The following is a 20,498-nucleotide window of genomic DNA, read 5'->3' on the forward strand; positions in this document are numbered from 1 at the left end:
TTGGATGCCAACTGCCCTAAAACACCGTAGAAGAAGAAGAGGAAGCACCTTCGCTTTGAACTCGTTAACTGTTAACATAATCCATCTAAATACAAGAATTTAACCAACCCCAACCTCAAAATCCAAGATGGCTGCCATGCCCATCAACAGAAGTGAAAGCTGTTTATTAGCACCTCATTCTTATTTGTGTCTCACTAAATCAGTTGTACACACAGTACTGTTCAACTTCTACCCGTATCTTAATGAATAAGTTATGATTGTTTCCTCCATTGTTTTAATAAGATGAAATGGAAAATGTTTTGACTAATAAAACATTTGGGGGGAAAAAACAATACGGCACCCTGCACTCTGCTCCCAGTATATTGAGGGCCTCATCAGAGCCTGTAATATCAATATAATTGTATTAATACTTTATTTAATTTCACCTCATTAAGACCTCATGGTATGAATTAAGTTATGGTGTTGATTTTTGGTCAATGTTAAGAGATATTTACCCATTAAAAACTATTTAAAGCATGCATTTGATCAATTAAAAATATGTCAATAACATTTACAATCCATTAGTCAGTCCCTTGAAATAAATTCGTTTCATAGTGTCTATAGCTGGTGTAAAAATTTGACATCTATCAGACCACCACTGTAAGCATAAACCACAGACAGTCACGGTGGGTAAGTTTATTGTAAAGGTGCATCTTATTAAACATTGATCAACAGTGCAAAACAGAGCTTTCTGTTCAGTGACCTCCTCTGTCAGTGACACAGAGTCTTTGGTACAGGTGTCACTCAGGTAAAAACAACAGATAAAAACCCTACAGGTTCTACATCATCGTCTTATCAAGCAGTCATATTTACAATACGTACAAATATTGTACACATATCGCAGCTGTTGGTGTGTCTGAAAAGCCGAGGTTCATCTGATAGTTTGGTTAAAACAGGCCATAAAGAAGAGTACGGAGTAAAGTTCGATCTCAGACACAAAGATTAAAGTGTGTTCATCGATTTCATTGTGCAAAAATACATAGTGCTTGTATTATGTTTGTGTGTTTGTGTGTGTGTGTGTGTGTGTGTGTGTGTGTTATTATTATTATTGTCCATGTGTCTGTTTTATAGAAAAATCCTGAGGAAGAAGCTGCACAACTGTTATACATGTATAATAAGATCAATCTGTGAGGATCAGTGACGTCCTGCAGGTATTTAGTGATCCAGTGCTGTAATTTGAATTTCATGATTAGCTATATCCCCCCGAAATACCTTCAAAAACATCAAGACATGTAGTTTCAAAAGTCCAACTGCAACTCCTACGTGTTTCTCTGTCTCCTAAGTACGATAGAGTATTAAGGTCACTGTTAGGAACAAAAATTGAGATAAAGTTGAAATAGTTAAAAAAGTCAAAATGTAATGTGAAAAAAAGTCAAAATGATAGGGAAAAAACCCCCCCCAAATTAACCAATTGATTTTGTGAGCAAAATGTTGACTTTTTCAGAGAATTACTGTAATATTTTGTTGAAAAAGTCACAATGTTTTATAAGTAATGTTGCAACACTGAGAAAAAGTAATTTGGTTTTGAGAATTAGGCAAAAAAAAGCTCAATTATTTCATGAAATAAAATATGTATTTATGAGAAAAGTCTAATATTTTGAGGGTAAGTTGTAATTCTGCAGGAGAATTGTCCACTTTTGAATAAAATTGGTTACAAAAAGTTGTAATATTTTAAGAATAAAGTAATAACTTTTTTAGAATACCATTGTAAAATTTCAAGAATAAAGTCGCAATTCTATGAGACAATGGTTAATGATTTCAGGAAAAAAAATGCTGTAATGTCTGAAGAATTAAGTTTTAAAATTAGAAGAAAAAGTTGTAAAATTCCAAGAAAAAGTTGCAAGATTTCAAGAAAAAGTTGTAATTTTAAGAGAAAATGTTACTTAGAAAAGTTATAGGTTTACTAAAAACTGCAACTATTATTAATAAAGTAATTTTAGGAATTTTTAAAAATATTTTGAATATGAGAGAAATACAAATTAAGTTTATGATTTACAGATTTGACTTACAATCTCATAATGTAATTATCTTAATTTGTGATAATAGAATATCGTTATGATTGAATTGGGATTGCAACTTTTTTCTAGACAATTTTTTTGATATAATTTATTTTTTGAAATTCTGCCTTTTTTTTGTCTCAACATTTTGCATTTTTCTCAGAATCTCCAATTTCTTTTCCAACAGTGGTTTTAATATGTTAGATTAAAAATGGTGGCTGCAGAAAGACAGAGCTTTCGTTCTGTAATTTTGACACCAACACACATTTACTGTTGATGTGGGTATAATGTCACGTCTTCTATGAATCCACGTGAGGAAATAAAACACATCGAACAACAAAACAGACCCAGAAATGCAACATACACCAGCAAACAGCTGTTCTTTGAAACAGCTTTCAGGTGGATTTCTTGGTCCGTATGAAAGTTCATCAACAGTTTTCGTTTTCCACAGTTTCTTCACGCACAATCTTCATTCGACTTCCCGCTCATCTGACAGTGAAGATCTTGTGCCAAGATGTGATTACTGCTGCTATACAGCCCGGAAAATAATAAATTCGCTTCTGCATTTAGCTATCATTAGAATAACGGCTTTTAGTGGAGACTGGGGACGGTTGCAACAATTCCTCCAATCAGAAACATGCTAGAGTGATGACACTCATACTGCACATGCTCACTTAGACCCTTCTCCCACTGAAGGTAATTTTTTTTAATGAGGTGTATTTTTGTCAAACTGTCCCGAGCTTTTGAATGAGTATTTTATTTTGTTGACTTCTAAATAACAGTGTTAGCATGTCTGTCATGGCTGACAGGGAGGAGACCGTTGCAACAAGTTGTTGCAACTGTCCCCAGGCTAAGCAGCCGAATCAAGACACACCACACAACAGTTTTTGTTCAAAACAGTCAAAATATGCAGCTAACTTTGTCCCATGCAACAATGATTGCTCGAGAAAATACAAATAATTTATTTTGGGAATTATTTTGTAGCCTCTCATGACCTTATAATATATTTGCCTGTTCTGTTCATCATGTTCTGTTCAATATTCTGCGCAAAACAAAACTCAATAACTGTTCTTTGATGAAAATGATTAAATAAATAAATAATAGTATAATAGCATTGTCAAACAAGGCATATTTTCAGAATACTATGCTATGCTCATTGAGTGAAAAAGCAAACGGTTAATAATTTAATTTATAATTTAATGTATTTTTGATATGTTGCAGCTGTCCTTAGGGTTGGGGTCAATTACAACATCCGAATTCTTCCATTCAAATATTGTGAATGATAGTCATATGTAATCATCTTTTAATGGTATGGGTGATTATCAGACAGATGCTTCATAATAGTTTAATGTATAAAAGTTTGGTTGGTCTGAGTTACTGAGAGAAATGCAAAAACTGTTGCAACCATCCTCAGCTCGGTTTTCTACAGGTCCATTTCAGATCAGGTTCAGGTTTTAGGACCAGTGAAGACCCCGAAACTCAAGTACCATGTTTGAGCTTCTCTCTGTGAGAAAACGCACTTCCCTAATGAACAGTGGCAGGACTTCAGCTCTGTGTTCCTGTAAGTGAAGTCAAACTGCTGACGGCTTTTATTTTGATTTTCACTTCTTCCTTTTCTGCAGGAACAAGTATCTGGGAGCAGCAGGGAGGTCAAACCTGGTCACCATCTCTCTAAAATGGGTCACACACGGTGCGTTCACTGACACAATCTCCGGTCGGCGTGTCTAGCTGTTAGGATATTTTGCAGCTGTTTCTGCAGCTTTGTGCAGACGGGCTGAGCGGCGGTGGTCGGATCAGTTTGGTTTTTTTCAGCAGCGTCCCTCCGGTCCTCTTGGTGGCGCCGTGGTGGGCGGCGTTGGCGGTGACGGAGTAGGAGCGTCCGTGCATCATACGGGCGTTGAGTCCGTTGGCCATGGAGAAGGACTTGAGGTGGGACTTGAGAGCCAGTGGGAGGGGGAGTTTATCGACCAGGTGGACCGGGGTGCAGGAGACGATGGAGCGACAGCAGAGGTCCTGAAGACTCAAGACTGAGAGAGAGAGAGAGAGAGAGAGAGAGAGAGAGAGAGAGAGATAGTTATCTCAGTTATAATTCAGACTCCTCTAAGGACAGCACAGACCACATCAGTTCAGTTCTCAGATCTTTACACTGGTTTCTTTTTTGTGAAGAACTGAACTGGTTTATCTCAGATTTGCTGCTGTGGTCTGAACTATCCAGCCCTCTCAGAGGGTCTGGGCCAGGTCTGCTCACTGTCCTCAGAGTCCAGAGTCCTCAGAGGGTCTGGGCCAGGTCTGCTCACTGTCCTCAGAGTCTAGAGTCCTCAGAGGGTCTGGACCAGGTCTGCTCACTGTCCTCAGAGTCCTCAGAGGGTCTGGGCCAGGTCTGCTCCCTGTCCTCAGAGTCCAGAGTCCTCGGAGGGTCTGGACCAGGTCTGCTCACTGTCCTCAGAGTCCAGAGTCCTCAGAGGGTCTGGACCAGGTCTGCACACTGTCCTCAGAGTCCAGAGTCCTCAGAGGGTCTGGGCCAGGTCTGCTCACTGTCCTCAGAGTCCTCAGAGGGTCTGGACCAGGTCTGCTCACTGTCCTCAGAGTCCTCAGAGGGTCTGGACCAGGTCTGCTTACTGTCTCCAGAGTCCAGACCTCTCAGACTTTGTTAAAACAGAGTTAAACATCTTGAGGCTAAAGGTATGGAGGGTTTAAAACACCTCAATGAAAACAATAAAACAAAGAAAGTTAAATACATATTGTTATATGTAAAAGGACAATTATTTAATTATTTATTTATTTGTCTTTAGATACTGGATGAATAGTTCTTCATTGTTTCGATGCCACACTAAAATCTAATCACAGAAAAAACAAAGTGAAGAGGTGTATTTTCAGTGTTGTCCAGCAGAGAGCACCTGCCACCTCCTGTCACACATCCTGTCACCTCCTCATTACAACTGAAGTATTGGCAGCTCTTTTCTGGCCTCATGTAAAACTTGTATCCACTTGCAATAACTGCTTTTTTTTTTTTTTCACTTTTTTTCAGCAGAAACAAATAATGAACACAACACTGACACATAAGTTGAACCTGTTATCAAACCTTTGTTTATCTCCACCTCCATCATCACAGATCAACATGATGATTCATGTGTTTTTGTGTCCGTGTCACCTGCTGAATCTCAGTTCAGTGTTGTGCTCGTCTGCTGTTAAAGCCGTGGTCCGGACAGCAGTGTTGCCAGATTTGATGGACAAAATGTAGTGCAGAAGCAGAGAAAGACCATATTCGCAAATCATTTTTTAATTCTCTTATCTCGATAGCAAAGCTCGTAATCCCAAAATAACAACACATTGTCCCGTTATCTAAAGATAACAAAGCTCGTAATCCAAAGATAACAAAATATCATACCGTTATCTTGTGATAACAGCGCTTGTTTTCTAATTATAGTTACTTTGTTGATCAGAGATAAGATGCAAATGGAAACTTCTAGTGCTGCAAAGTGAAAATGTCAGGACGACGCATCAGAGAATATTAAAACCAAGACCAGATATCACACTGTGTCTTTGCATACAACATCGTCAGTAGATGGATGCTCAGACAACTATCACTGGATCACTGTGATACTGAAGAAAATTAAAAACAGGAGGATTCTCAGGCAAGTTATTAAGTTACAGGGATCTTCTTTTTTTCTGTGATTTCTAAGCAGTTTATGGAGGTTTATTCTGGATGGACTATAATATATAATGAAATATATACAATAATATATATACAATATAAAAGTCACACTGAATCTAAAGTATATTTAAAAAGTATATATCTAATATCTGTGTGTTCAGATTTTACTCAGTAATGACTTTGATTGTTGACACCAATTGAAGCGATCGGGCACTAAGAGTTTTAAAGTATTAGTAAGTATTGATGTCTTACTGATTTTATGCTTTCTGTGTATTTCTATGTATGTATGCTAATTATTGTATTTATTTATTATTTTATTATTATTCCATCTCATTTTACATCAATGTTTTCAATGTTTTATGTTAATTTTATGTCTTAGATGCATGTATTTTCTTTGTTGTAAAGCACTTTTCTTGTATGAAAGGTACTATACAAATAAAAACTACAAATAAAGTTAATCATTATTATTATTATTATTATTATTTTTAGTATTATCACTACTAAAGTAACAGCAGTTCAGTAGTGGTGACATAGCTGAGAGAAGTGTCCATGGTCGTGGGTGTGTTTTCAAGTTCAAACAGTGTGTTAAGTTGGTCCTTAAGTAACAACAAACCTCCCACTATAACCCACACACCGTAACACGTATGTACACACAGTAACACGTATGTACACACAGTAACACGTATGCAGAGACAGCAGCTGACCTTTGTTGGGCCTCCACAGTCGCTCCATGCCGTGTCTCATCAGGACGATTCGGGCGAGCTCGGTGAACGACTCTGTGATGTTGAAGTTACACAGCGGACTGACCTCGAAGAAGGTGACGCCCAGCTTCTCCGCGTACACCTGCGCCTGCTCCGTGGTCACCTGACGCTTGTAGGCCAGGTGGAGACGGTTCCCCACCAGGATCTTGGGCACCCCCGGGGCATGCTGGGTAAACAGGAAACAGGAAAAGTCACTAATGTGTGTTTTTCTCCTGACTGATTCAGAAAGGTGACCTCTGACCTCACTGACCTCATCTATCTCTTTGATCCACCTGTCAATTCCATCAAAGGACCAGCGGTTGGCGATGTCGTACACCAGAATAACTCCCTGAGGAGCAGAGGAGGAGGAGGAGGAGGGAGAGCAGACAAAAAAGGAGAAGAAATTACAGTTTACTATAATTTTTGAACAATGAAGTCACTTTGAAACAAAACAATGTCATCAGTCAAGTTTCCATCCAAATATATAGTATATAAAGAGACAAAATCACCACAAAGAGACACAAAATCACCACAAAGAGACATATTACCACCACAAGGAGACACATTACCACCACAAGGAGACACATTACCACCACAAGGAGACTAAAACCTCCACAAATGGACACAAGTTACAAAAAGATGCAAAACAACTACAATGCGACTCAAAATAACCTAAAAAAAGAGGAAAAATTACAACAAAGAGACACAGAATGACAAAGACCTTTGTAAATGAAATTGAAGACCATTTTTATGAGGGAACTAAATCCAGTGCTTTTTAACACCCGCAGGTATCCTGACACAATAAAGATTCGTGATCAGGTTTTAGCCTCGCTGTGGTGATGGTGTCACTGTTGCCATGGTGATACTTCCTCTGTGCCCACTAATAGCCTGATGAGTGATGACAGCAACACAACTTCATTCAATGAAAAGTGTCTTTTTTTCTCCTGCGGGAACATCACAAAGCAGTGTGTGGCTGTTTGATGTGTGGGATGAGTTTCCTCATTGTCTGTCTGAGGTCACAACAATACACAGAGCGAGTGTCAGTTAAAAGCATCACAGCTTATTTTCCAGTCAGCTCTGAGATCACAGAGAAGCCCCGACATGTTTAAAATAACTGGGCTAAAATGCTTCATTAAAGTCTGTGAGGAACAAACTACCTGCGAAAATTCAGCCAAATCTACAGCTTAGCATTAGTGTGCCTAAACAGCTGACTATTCAACACCAGCCAGCAGGACACAGAACAAACGGTGCATTAGCATCAGCTATGGACTACCCAACATTCAGTAGCAGAAAATAAAGGTCACATAACATTAATGGGATTAAAGCTACCGGTTATCCACAGGTCAGCTAAATGGACATATTGGTGAAAGGGAATAAAACTGGCATAACACCTAAGCTAAGCTACTGCCAATCTTGCACCAGCTAAAAGAGACCATTTCGCTAATATACCATAGCGGGGCTTATCTACAGTCATGTCAGCTACAGGGTACAAAGATAACCCAACATCAGCTGGGCTAACCTGTAGCCACAGGGCATTAAGCTAACTCAACGTTAGCTGGGTTAAGCTTAAGATGCAGAGCAAAAAGCTAACTCAATATCAACAGAGCTATACTTCATTCACAGGGCACAAAGCTAACTGTTAGCTGGGATAAGCTACTGGAAATGCAATATCAGCTAACAAAACACACAGCTAACATAATTAGCTGCGTTAAGCTACTAGCAATGCAACATTAGCTACAGATAATGAATCCAATTCACCACCAGAAGGGCTGCAGCAGTCCAATGATGGCTACAGTAACTGAATACTTAACAAAGCAAAACGAAGCAGAAATGTTTACAAAACAAACAAACAAAAATTTTCAAGCAGTTTCTCTGAATTAATATTTAACAATGATTGATTTTCATAATAAGAAAGTGGTACATCTTTAATTTGCAGCAGTCCACTCACACTTGACTTTCTTGACTGTCACATTTAGGAGATTTATTAGCATGTGTTTTGCTTGTTATAGATGTAAATGTGATGGTTAAACATTAGATCTGACAGGTGTACCAGTGATGATTACCTGTGCTCCTCTGGAATAGGATCTGAATATGGTGCAGAATCGTCCCTGACCAGACGTGTCCCTGAAAAAGAGAAAAGAAAGGGGCCAGAAACTGTTATATAAAAGTCGAACCTCAAGCTACTTCACTAATTTATTTGTACTTCTGTTCTGAATTTGCACATCATGCTTTTGTCAAACAGAAACAACATGGGTCGACATTAGGCTGAGGATATCAATCTAGAGATCTTTATTCTTTTGTAATGCAGTTTTGTGTCGATCAGCCAATCAGACATAAAGTTTAGGACTTGGTCTTGACTTGACTTGAGACTTGTTGGTCTTGATTTGGACTTGACTTGAGACTTGTTGGTCTTGATTTGGGACTTGCTGGTCTTGATTTGGACTTGAGACTTGTTGGTCTTGATTTGGGACTTGCTGGTCTTGATTTGGACTTGAGACTTGTTGGTCTTGAGTTAAACTTGAGACTTGTTGTTCTGGACTTGGACTTGACTTGAGACTTGTTGGTCTTGACTTAAGACTAGTTGGTCTTGACATGGGACTTGACTCTGGACTTGATGGGCTAGACTTGGACTTGATTTAGGACAAAAACTCCTCTATACCTTGATACTTTCCAACCCTTTCAGAAAACATGGGCCTGTTCTGTGGTTTCATCCAGAGTGAAAAACAAGAGTATGTTTCTCCAGAGCTGAATACCAGAGCAGTGTTTTGGTTGGCTCGTGAGGACGCTGGCTGGCTGTCGGCCTGCTGGTCCTGACCGGCCAGATAGAAGGCAGCTGCCGAATTACAAGTCAGGTGGTCCGACAAAACAAAATAGATTCATCAGGAACTGATATTGAGAGACTCCATCTGTTGTTATCCACAGGACTGGACTCTGAACAGTGGTGGGTGGATTCAAAAAACTGACCTAAAAAACTGAAAAAGTAGTTTTAACTTTAAAAAACAAAACCTTGAGACATGTCTTTGTTTGAACTTTTCTCATGTGCATAATTTACTTTACTCTAATCAGGCTACATGAATCACCACGACTATCAAAATGGTTAATATAGTCTTAAAGACGCACACTATTACCTCAGATATTATTTATATCAGGACATAATAATCAGATATCGACCCTACAGCTGCCATATTGTAAATTCTCTTAAAGTGCTCAGTGCCGCTACAGGAAGATATAGAATTATCCTTTTTGTGTAAAATCTTTTGTTTTTAGTGTCTGAAACATTCAAACTTGTAAGTGCACACTTGTTCTCAACCAAATCTGACTGAGAATGAAAAGACAATACATTCTTTTGCATGATTTAAAAAAAAATATTTACAGTGGATCCTCTATTTATTTATTTTTTTAAATTTAAAACATAAATACACTGAATTAAACTTATTAGCATTAACATAAGAGACACACTTGTCAACACATGTCTGTACATTAATAAATGTAATGAAGGGATTTAATAAAAGCTAAATGTGTATTTTATCATAATTAGCTAATTAATTCTTGAGTTATGGCTTAAAAAGTGTTTTGTGAGGTCACCGACCTTGACCTTTGACCTTGGATAACCAAAATCTAATCAGTTAATCTTTGAGTCCAAGGGAACGTTTGAAGAAATTCTCTCCAGGTGTTCCTGAGGTTTCATGTTCACGATGAACAACCTGCAAACACAAAGCCTCTGGACGCGGGTCTCGTCAACACAGGGAAATAATAATGTTTCCAAATGTAACAGTTACAGTTACGTCATATATAAAGGAGTAAATATAATTTGTTATTAAAAAACTGATACGCAATATGAGTTTAATTTACAAGAAGAGAGAAATCATCAAACAAACATGAGCCGTATGTTTCATGAAGCTGCAGCGTCACATCGGCTCTGATGGGGATTTACTGTGTGTGTAGCCAGAGGAGAGGCAAAGGGTGTTATTAACACACACACACACACACACACACACACACACACACAGAGCTAAAGCATCTCATCCGCTTAAACATCAAACAAAGTTTCAGATTAATAATTTAATATTGACTCGGCTAAAAGCAAAACCGCTCTAAAAATACCTCTGAGAGGCCCAGGAGTTTAGAGCCACCGTGTATGTGTGTGTGTGTGTGCGTGTGTGTGCGTGTGTGTGTGTGTGTGTGTGTGTGTGAGCAGTGCTTTAAGTGCATTATAACCCCCCCCACAGCTTTCTTTCAGAGTGTGGAGGTTTAAAAACATGTACACATGATGTAAGTCGTGTCTTCATTCAGCCCAGTGTTCTCCAACCTTTTCTAAACACACATCACTTCTCACGTCCAAATATGAGCTTATATGTTGGGTCATACAACAATATCATTTAACGACATTCAGTGGAATCGTTTCATGATTAAATTCTATCATCAAATGAAGTAATCCACACAAACTAACAATTTAAAAACCAGTAATATTGTGATATTGATTTCAACCATATTCCTACTTCTAATATTCCTCCTGCCACTGAGACATGAAAAAAAAAAATCACAGAAATGTGTCCAGATGTTGTGCTCAAACAAATATCATAGCATTTCCTGTTACTGCTTCACAATAAAAGCAACACCTTGAAGGCAACTTCTTCAAATTTGGTGCAAATATTAACAAGGACTGAAGGACGACCTGATTAGATTTTGGTGGTCAAAGGTCAAAAATATAAGTCCGTGTTACCTCACAAAACATTTTTTTGCCTTTTGTAGTCTGGACGGACCTTTGGAAACGATGACGTAGACACCCACAGTCTCTCCTGACTTATCCTGAAGTGTTACTGACCTTGTTGTCTTTGCTAGCAGCTGTTGTTCACTTACATTCTCTATATTAATGCTACAACTGTCTTTGCTGTTCCTTGTTCTGTAACTAACCACCTGCAGAGTAGACAATCTACTTCCTGTTCACACCGGCTCGTGCATGCCCAGTGTACGTGAATGGTTCTGTATGTGTGCGGTTTCAGTCGTGTTAGTCTGGATGGAGATCGTTTTCATTTGAAAACACCATTTTGAAATGAAAATGTAGTAGGGGTGATGTAGCCTCAGGTAAAGGTGGGACAATGGACCTGCAGACGCTGCTGAGGGCTCGTCTCCTCTGGTTGTCGACCATTTTTAATCACAAACTAAATTCCCGTCACAGCCTCTGTGCTGAGCTGAAGGCACAAATCTCAGAAACACACATGACATATAAAACTAAAATTATCTGGCTTTTGTTTTTCATGATTGGAGTGAACTGACCCTTTAAAGAAAACTAACCCTGGTTATTTCAGGAGAAGAAGAAGTGGCTGCTGCAGCTTGTCTTCCACCTGAAAAAGCTCTTTATGAAGTCAAAGCAGCTTCACATGCTTCCTGTTTATTTTTGGTCCAAATTCTCTGCTGCCGATCACATGACCTGAGAAAAACAGAAGGAGGGAAATGGGCGACCGCTAGGATCCACTCAGGAGCTGAACAACAGGAGTTTTATCCAGAGAGCATGTTTGTGTGTGTGCGTGTGTATGTGTGTGTGTGTGAGTGTGTGTGTGTGTGGTGTTCAAACCACTCACCACAGCTGCAGCTTGACTCTCCTCCCATCCAGCAGGATGGTGGTCGTCTTGTAATCAATTCCTGAAACAACACACAACAGGACAAATTTGAAACTTACGAGACAAGAAATGCTGCAAAGGAACAAAACTAGAATCGCCTCCTCGTGGTTGTCTGCCTCCTCCACTCAGACTACTCTCAGGTTGCATCCCTGTTTATCCAGTCATAGAAAATATCAACCATTTGTGTGACATTTTGTCATAATTGCTGTGTGAAGTCTTGAGTAATGATTGTTTTCTTAGGTCACACTGACCTTGACCTTTGACCTTCGTCTGTAGTTGTGAGAACTTAAAGCTTTCCCTAGCCCCTCACCCTGTCCCTAACCTTAACCATCAGAGCTATAAGCCGAACCCTGATCCTGATCCTGATCCTGATCCGGATTCTAACCTGAGGGTGTGAGGACCGGTCACACAATGACCAAATTTCCTCACAACTATGGTTTAGAACAAAGATTTTTCCAAACAACTATAGAAAGACATACACATAGACATGCACATACACGCACACAGTTAATCACTGATGCCCAGTTATTCAAAACATCCTCTTTGTGTCCATTCTGTTTCTGTGGGCAACAACTTTGATTCACAGCAAAACAACCTCTGTGTCACTCACTCTCACACACACACACACACACACACACACACACACACACACACACACACACGAGTAGCTGTTAATATCAGGCTGCTGTCACACGGGTCTCCGGCGGGAACAAAAGCAGCGAGCAGCTCGTCTCTTTTATAACAGTAATTATCAGGAGCTGTCTGCAAGTAACGACACTCTGCTGTGATGCTTCAACAATGGCTGCCAACCCCACACACACACACACACACACATACAGATACAGATACATATGTTATGTAAATGCACTCTGCAGAGGAGCTCAGAGCCCATTAACACGAGTAACACAGGGAGAGATGCTGCTAAAGGCCCAGGAACAAACCACCACACCCACCCTTGTTTACCTTTAGTTACCATGGCAACTGAGAGTTTATCAGGAGTCTCTCTGCCTAGGTTTTATTCATATGATTTATAGTAGAGTGTCAGATGTCACCCATTAAATTTCACCTCCACAACACTAAACATGTGTTGTACAGTACAACAATTCTTTAATTGACTGTGTGATGCAGTGAACTACACACACCCAGGTAACTCACAGCTGAGACAACTGACAAGAAGAGCAGTGACCTCTCTGTTTACCTGCCTCAACTCTTCTGCAGTTTTTTGGCCTGACTGTAACAGCAGGCCCAGCCCTATAATCTGGAATGTTGCTGGCTGACTGACTGATTGACTGACTGACTGATGATATTTCCACCACTGGTCAGCTGAGTGCCGAGCCACAGTCTACTGAGCTGCTCTGGTTTCCCGGCTGCTCAGAAACTGCAGGGAAGAGGAAGAGCACTTCCAATACACTGAGCCTCACCTCCATTACAGCAAATGAACTACTTTCATTACATGGATCATTATTACTCAAGGAGGCAGAGGAATAACTAAACATAAGACACACTGAGCAGAGAGAGCAAGAGAGAGGGAGGGAGAGAGAGAAGTCATTGGTAATGAGGCTTGGTACTAACGACTATGACCAATGCTACATATCAAACAGAGGGAGTTAAGCATGAAGACCTGCCTCTAATAAAAGTCTTTTACGTTCTGGAGTTGAAGTTAATAAAGACTAAACTATTGTAGATCCAGACGGAGGCTGTGCTCTGTGTCAGAGACTCAATAAGAAAGAGGGTCTGTCTCAGGCCACAGTGGTTCACCTGGTGGAACACTTGTCGTTTGGGTTAAGTCTTTGCCCCGGCGACCCGAGTCCAGTCTGTGGCCCTTTAAAAAACAAAGATAGTCTGTTTCTTGTAATTTCTCTGTGAGGGATCATGTTACAGTAAATCTAGCTGAAACCACAGTTCAGTCTTTGTCTTTCATTCCCGAGTCCAGTCTGTGGCCCTTTAAAAAACAAAGATAGTCTGTTTCTTGTAATTTCTCTGTGAGGGATCATGTTACAGTAAATCTAGCTGAAACCACAGTTCAGTCTTTGTCTTTCATTTATGTATTTGGTGATTTTGTCAGATGACGTCACAGTTATAAAATCAAGATTTGACCAGAGGTGGTCCAGACATAGACTAGGTGTAGATCTAGTCTTGTTTTTTTTAATTTTTTAAAATTTTTTTATGAAATTCGAACCAGAGTATGGTAAAATATAAAAAGGCCATAAACTGTTTTGCTTCACTCAGATGGAACTGATTTCTTAGTTTTTAAAGTTTTGAAAATGAATCCACCTGTACCTGCTGTGATCAGATCTGTTTCAGCTTTCACCTTCATGCCAGATCTCAGCAGGGATCTATACTCACTGTGTGTTTCTGTCCTAAAATACAAATATTTTGGATAGATATTCTGCAAGATATGAGATTGATATTTGGAGTGGTTTTAAATCTGAACCCTCTTTCTCCGCTTCACTCTTCAAAGAAACAGTTTATGAAGATATTGAGTCAATATCTCAACTTTTCAAACATTATAGTGGCCTTGACACTTTCAAGTATCATTCTTGACTAATGAACCACACTTGTTGTACCATGTCTTTAATACTGAATTGTAATGTCTCTTTGTCACCTGATTTTATTTATTTATTTATTTTTAATATTTTATTGCTTTGCTGTTGAAGAACAAAACTCAATAAATATACTTTGAAGAAAGAAAATCCAGTTGTCTTAATGTTTGTTATTGTTGGTGACATTTGAATTTTTAAATTTTATTTAAGAGTCATGTGTTCACATCGCACCCTCTAACACTCTCATTGGACCATCCTATGTAAAAAAAAAAAAAAAAAAAAAGTTGAATGAATGAATGAATGATATTAATGTCTATCTATTTTATTTTCATTATCTTTGATGTTTTACCCCTGTGTTTTCCCTTGTAGATCGCTCTGTATTTTGTCAAATTTAATATACAAATTGTTAAAAACAGCTGTCTGATTATAAACACAAGCGTTTAGCATGAATATACAATTAGCATGAAATGATCAAAATGTTGATTTATATCAGGTCAGAGAACAGGAAAGCAAGACAAAGGACTCTGTCCAGTCTGTATTAAACTGAGCTACAGACTCAGTTGAGTCAGGTCTGACACTCAGATACAAACATCACATCTCAGAAATGTAGAAATAAGCTGAGAGGAGGAGACTTGAGACTTGAAGCGTATTACAGCAAAGAGGAAGAAGATTTGCGAGAACAAGATGTGATATAATGTGGGAGTTATTCTGGGAGAACTGCAACACAGCCTACACACATATGTTCAAGTTATTACACACACACACACTCTGGCAGCATGCATGATACACGAAGCACTCCATACATGAAGTGGTGTTACATAAGGGGCTGGAACAGTGAGGTTTGCTGACAGACATCAAAACAGTAAAAACCGTACAGATTGTAGCTGCCTGCTGGGCTGTGTGTTACAGTGTGTGTGTGTGTCACAGTGAGTGTGATAGTGGGGGTTGCTGCTTTTTACCAGGCAGTCATGTTGCAATTCATTTCCACACAGTCCTAAAATGAACTGATGGACATTTGACACTTGTTTCAGTCCATCACACTGAACCATCATCATCGTAAAAAGTGCAAAATGTCCCCTGAAATATAGTCAACAAAAAGTTTCATAAAATGGAAATATTCAAATATGAGAACCTAAGAGCTGGAGTTGTACATATGATGTATGGAAGATAAAGTTATCTGAGTTATCTGAAAGAGAATCAACATTCATTTGAGCTCAAATAAAAACCAAACTAAGAATCCAGAGCCATGCTAGCAACATCACAAAGCTGTACTGAGAATCAGTGAAGCTAAATGCTAACCCCAGCTAACAAGCTAATGTTTAGCAGACAATATTCACCATGTTCACTATCCACCCAAAAGTAACTGGACCACAGAGTGCCTGGCTAAAACCTGAGCTGTCTAACATCACATTCAGCCCTTCAGCTTTACCTCAGATAACCTCCAGTTCATTTCTTTTTCATTATCCTAACACCAGGGGTTTTACCACCGTCACTCTGTCCTCGTCCACCTCCATCTGTCCGTCTTTCACCTCTCAACCATCTGCCACGGATACAGAGACTTTTCCTCACTTCATTTCTCTCCGACTGGCGTCCTGTTTTCATTTACTTGACTCTCGTCTTTAACGTTCTTTTCCACTCATACTAAATGTTGAACCCAATCGTTAGGATGGATTAGGTCACATGTTGGAGGCCCTAACTGACGAAGGGAGGTAACTGAGAGTCAGTAGGTTAGCCCTGTCCTGAAATCACAGTGCATGATGACGGCAAACTAAATGGGTTATTTGCTTGTTTGTTTTTATTTTTGGTGACTTCAAAATGACTCACAATGAATCTTGAGTAAAACGTGATGTCTGAAAATTCTGTCCCTGTGTAACAGTTTACTCTATCGTGAGCAGTAAATTGCTAAAGGGTAACACTTTAAGTCCCTGTGTTTAGCATTTCTAAGCAGTATATAACCATATTATGAATGTTTATTACAGACTGGAATCCCACCTATGTCTTAATGTACTTACCACTCTAAATGCTCCTGTGGACAACCATAAGTGGAGGCTGCTGCATGTAATGATGATAATAATGACAATATCGTAAAGCACATCTGTAATAATATAGAATATGTTACAACAAATACTGTACATTAATAAACACTTTAACAGGTTATTTTGCTTATAACTACATTACAATGTGTTATAAATTATTCATTACATGTTTAAATACTTGAATAATGGGTAGCATAGCCCTATTATGTCAGCTTTTGCTGTTACCTATTGGACAGTGAGTTAATTAGCGTCATGAATGCTACGTTAGCTTTGTGTTTGCTGATGTCAATAAGTCCCTCTAATGATACGTAGCTTTATATCCTTTGTTTATGCTAAATAATCATTATCTGAGCTTCACTAATTTCACGTTAGCTTTGTGTCCTGATGTTAAATACTTGATGGCTTAGTCTCTAATGCTAATTTAGCTTTACATCCTGATAGTCAATTATGAATAATTGCTAGCGTAGCCCTGCTTGTACTTAGTGTCCTGTCAGCTGATATTGATAAGTCAGTAACTTAACGCCACCATTTTTAGGTTAGATTTTTGTCTTGTTACCTGATGTTGAATAGTCAGTAGCTCAGCCTTATCAAAGTCCTTATAGCCCTTATAACATATCTGGCATTACTAGTAAAATGTAGCTTTGTGCCCTGTTAGCAAATGTTGAATAACTACGCCTCACCAATGTTACATTAGCTTTGTGTCTTGTTAGCCTGACAGTCCGTTAGTGTAGACGCTTGCAGTTTTAACTTTTAATTAAAACTTAAATTACAATTATGAATTTCATCCAAATAGTCCCACCCCTCACAAATACACAGAAAACATGTAACCTTGTACAGTCCTTGTACAGTTTCTGTTTGGGTGACACAGTGTCATCCAAAAAACTAATCAACTAAACTGACATGTTTGATATAAAAAAAAATCAATTAAAAAAAAAAAAAAAATCACATCTCTGTATTTTTCATGTGCTAGCCAAGGTCACCCCATCTGTATGAGTGGGATCACACATCCAGAGGAATGAGTCAGCCTCTCTTGGCAACACCAACAGCATCTCCACTTTCTTCATCATTATCCCCCCACCGAGCTGCTCTCAGCACGAACACGCACACACAAAATCACACACATACACACTTGTCAAGTCTTTCTGAGGCTTGACTCTCTGGGATTTTCAAAGCTTCGGCTGTTTGCTGGAGGTTCAGTACACAACACCCAAAAAGATGTCATGAGAGAACTGATCATGGCTGTTAAAAACAAATCGTAAACAAGCAAGAATTGGCTTTTCTTCATGTGTCTCATTTGTGAGTAATTATCAACGGCCCATAAAATATATAAAACAAACTGTGAGGCTGTTTGTGTGCATTTTTCTTGGCTTGCGTCTTCTCAGAGCTGTAATCAAGGTTTCCCCCCAGTCTGGTTTTGGCATCGCCCTCCCACCGCAGCCTGTAATAGCAGCTCTTATCTGGACTTGGCTGGAGAGCTGAGACCCAAGGCATCACTCGCCCCTCATTTTCACCGCAAACCTCCTTGGCAGAGAGGCAGCGAACCACAGCTATGTCTCTGTCTTCCATCATACCTCCTATTAAGGGAGATGACCCAGAAACAGCAGACATCAAGGCCTCCATGCTCCGGTTTTCCATCAGCTGAGCCAAACGGCCTGGTGTGGGGGGAAACCGAGTTATCACTGGCTGCTTGAGGAAACTGTCCTCCATCGTAAGGAAACCCAACAAGTATCTAATGTCACAATAAAGAGTGATATTCTCCTCGACCAACCAAGATTTATTGGCTTAGAGAGTTGAAGTGCAACCAGAGCTTCCAGGTTCTGTTCAAAATAAAAATCCAGAGCACAGAGCTTTTCTTAACAGTATGTCGAGTGGCTCCTGACATATAAGCTTTGTCCCAATTCAGGGGCCACATCCTTCGGAGGCTGCATTTGAAGACCGATTGCGTCACAGTGCTGCGACTCACATTTCAAAGGCTCCTTCAAATGCGTCCATTTCTTGGGCAACGAATGGTCCAACAGGTGGATCCTTCATGGCCCAACCTATCCCAAGATTCATTGTGCGCCGGTAATGAAAGCTAACTGTTAAAACTGTTCAAACCAAGGACCTTAAAACCTCAGGTTTTGTTAGGATGTTCTACTAGTAAGACCAGAACATGGTAAGCCATATAAGGCCTTCGTTAAGGTTAAGCTACTGACTATTCAACATCAGCTAACAAGACAGAAAGCTAACGTAAAAATGGTGGAGTTAAGTTACTGACTAATCAATATTAGCTCACAGGCCACTAAGCTAACTTAACGTAAGTATGTACCGATTCTAAGAATCAATCAACTAAGAGGATGTGAAGTCTCCTGCCGGCTGTTTGATTCCTCGTCATTTTCATGATATATTTATACATATTTTACATATTTATATGCTGCATGCGTCATGAAAATGACGAGGAATCAACAATGCTGCGCTACGCAGCAGCCGGCAGGAGACTCAATGCGGCGCTACGCAGCACCCGGTATAAATGGGTTAACAGACAGATATCTGCTGATAAACTGATCTGATTTAAAAGGAAAATCTCTGTAAATAGTGTTAAAGTTCTATCAGTCTTAGAAACCCAGCAGTGATTAGGCTCTGATAAAAACCCAGCATACCTTAACATTACATCTGGGATCAGACTGATGCGTTTCTGCATCTACGGCCTCTTCTCTGTCATCCCTGACCTTTGACCTCCTCTCTACAGGCTGCTGCTGGTTATGTCAGCGAGGCTTTCTCTGCCGTCACTGTTAGATGAACGTCTGAAATATTAAAGCTGCTGCACAGGGAGAGATTTATTTCCATGTGAGGATCCACTCGTCTTATCAGAGCAGCAGTGACAGGGAGCGGCATCACATCAGCATCAATACTAATACTAATAAAACCCTGATCCACACAGCGACAAATCCAGACCGTCTCTGATCATCTGTACTCACCAGTGTTTACTCTCTTGTCTCTGTGGTTCAGACTACTCAAACTACTCTCAGCCTGAGGAGCAGAAAAATCAGCCTCATTTTAAAACCACATCTCGTGTATGAAAACAAGAGTGGACAAAACCACAACACGTCTTTACACTGTAGGTATTGTTTTCATTCCTCTGCGCCGGTGACTGTCAAAGTGGCGGCTATATTGTTTTCAGGTTGTCCGTCTGTCTCATTCTCATGGACACGATATCTCTGTAACGCCTTGATGGAATTTCTTCAAATTTGACAAAAACATTCATTCGTTCTCAAGGATGAACTGATTTGATTTTGAGGGTCAAAGGTCATAGCTCAAAGTCAGTGTGACCTCAGAAAACACTTTTTAGTCATTACTCAAGACTTCACAGCAATTATGACAAGATTTCACACAAATGCTTCATATTTTCTATGACTGGATGAACAGGGATGTAACCTGAGACTAGTCTGAGTGGAGGAGGCAGACAACCATGAGGAGGTGTTTCTATTTTTTAAATGATATGATATATTTGTTTAAATTCTTCTTCTAATGGAGAAATTAACTGGTGGATGAACTGATGATGAAAATGTTTGTCATCTGCAGCCGTGTTCAGAAATATATGATGATGTAATGACTGAATGTAATGTTTTCATAAATCATTTTATCTTCAGTTCTGTCTCAAACAACAGGTTGTAAATGTAATTATGTAAACAAGTGTGCACTGCCGCCAAAGACCGTCCCTCCACCCCCCTCCCCTCCATCATGGTGCTGAACTGTGAGTTACATCATGTTTGTCGACCTCCTGCAGAGTGTGAGTCATGAGCAGCTGCCAGCCAGCGTTTATTAATACACACAGGTCCCACACCGCACACACATATACACATTCTACACACACACACACACACACAC

General features: G+C 39.5%; 1 protein-coding gene across 1 annotated transcript in view; it reads right to left on the minus strand.

Moving 5' to 3' along the window:
- Positions 1–660: 660 nt before the first annotated feature.
- Positions 661–20,498, minus strand: part of rab40b (RAB40B, member RAS oncogene family) — a 24,673-nt gene continuing 4,835 nt past the window's right edge. The window contains exons 2-6 of the mRNA XM_023418956.2: positions 12,014–12,074; positions 8,495–8,555; positions 6,703–6,780; positions 6,396–6,618; positions 661–4,063 (exon numbers count right to left, since the gene is read on the minus strand). Coding sequence (XP_023274724.1) covers positions 3,768–4,063; positions 6,396–6,618; positions 6,703–6,780; positions 8,495–8,555; positions 12,014–12,074 — 719 coding nt within the window. The 3' untranslated portion in view covers positions 661–3,767. The remainder of the gene's footprint in view (positions 4,064–6,395; positions 6,619–6,702; positions 6,781–8,494; positions 8,556–12,013; positions 12,075–20,498) is intronic.

The sequence above is a fragment of the Seriola lalandi genome, unplaced genomic scaffold (assembly GCF_002814215.2).
Source record: "Seriola lalandi dorsalis isolate HSWRI2012SDOR001 ecotype SW California unplaced genomic scaffold, Sedor1 jcf7180002054585, whole genome shotgun sequence".
Taxonomy (NCBI): Eukaryota; Metazoa; Chordata; class Actinopteri; order Carangiformes; family Carangidae; genus Seriola; species Seriola lalandi.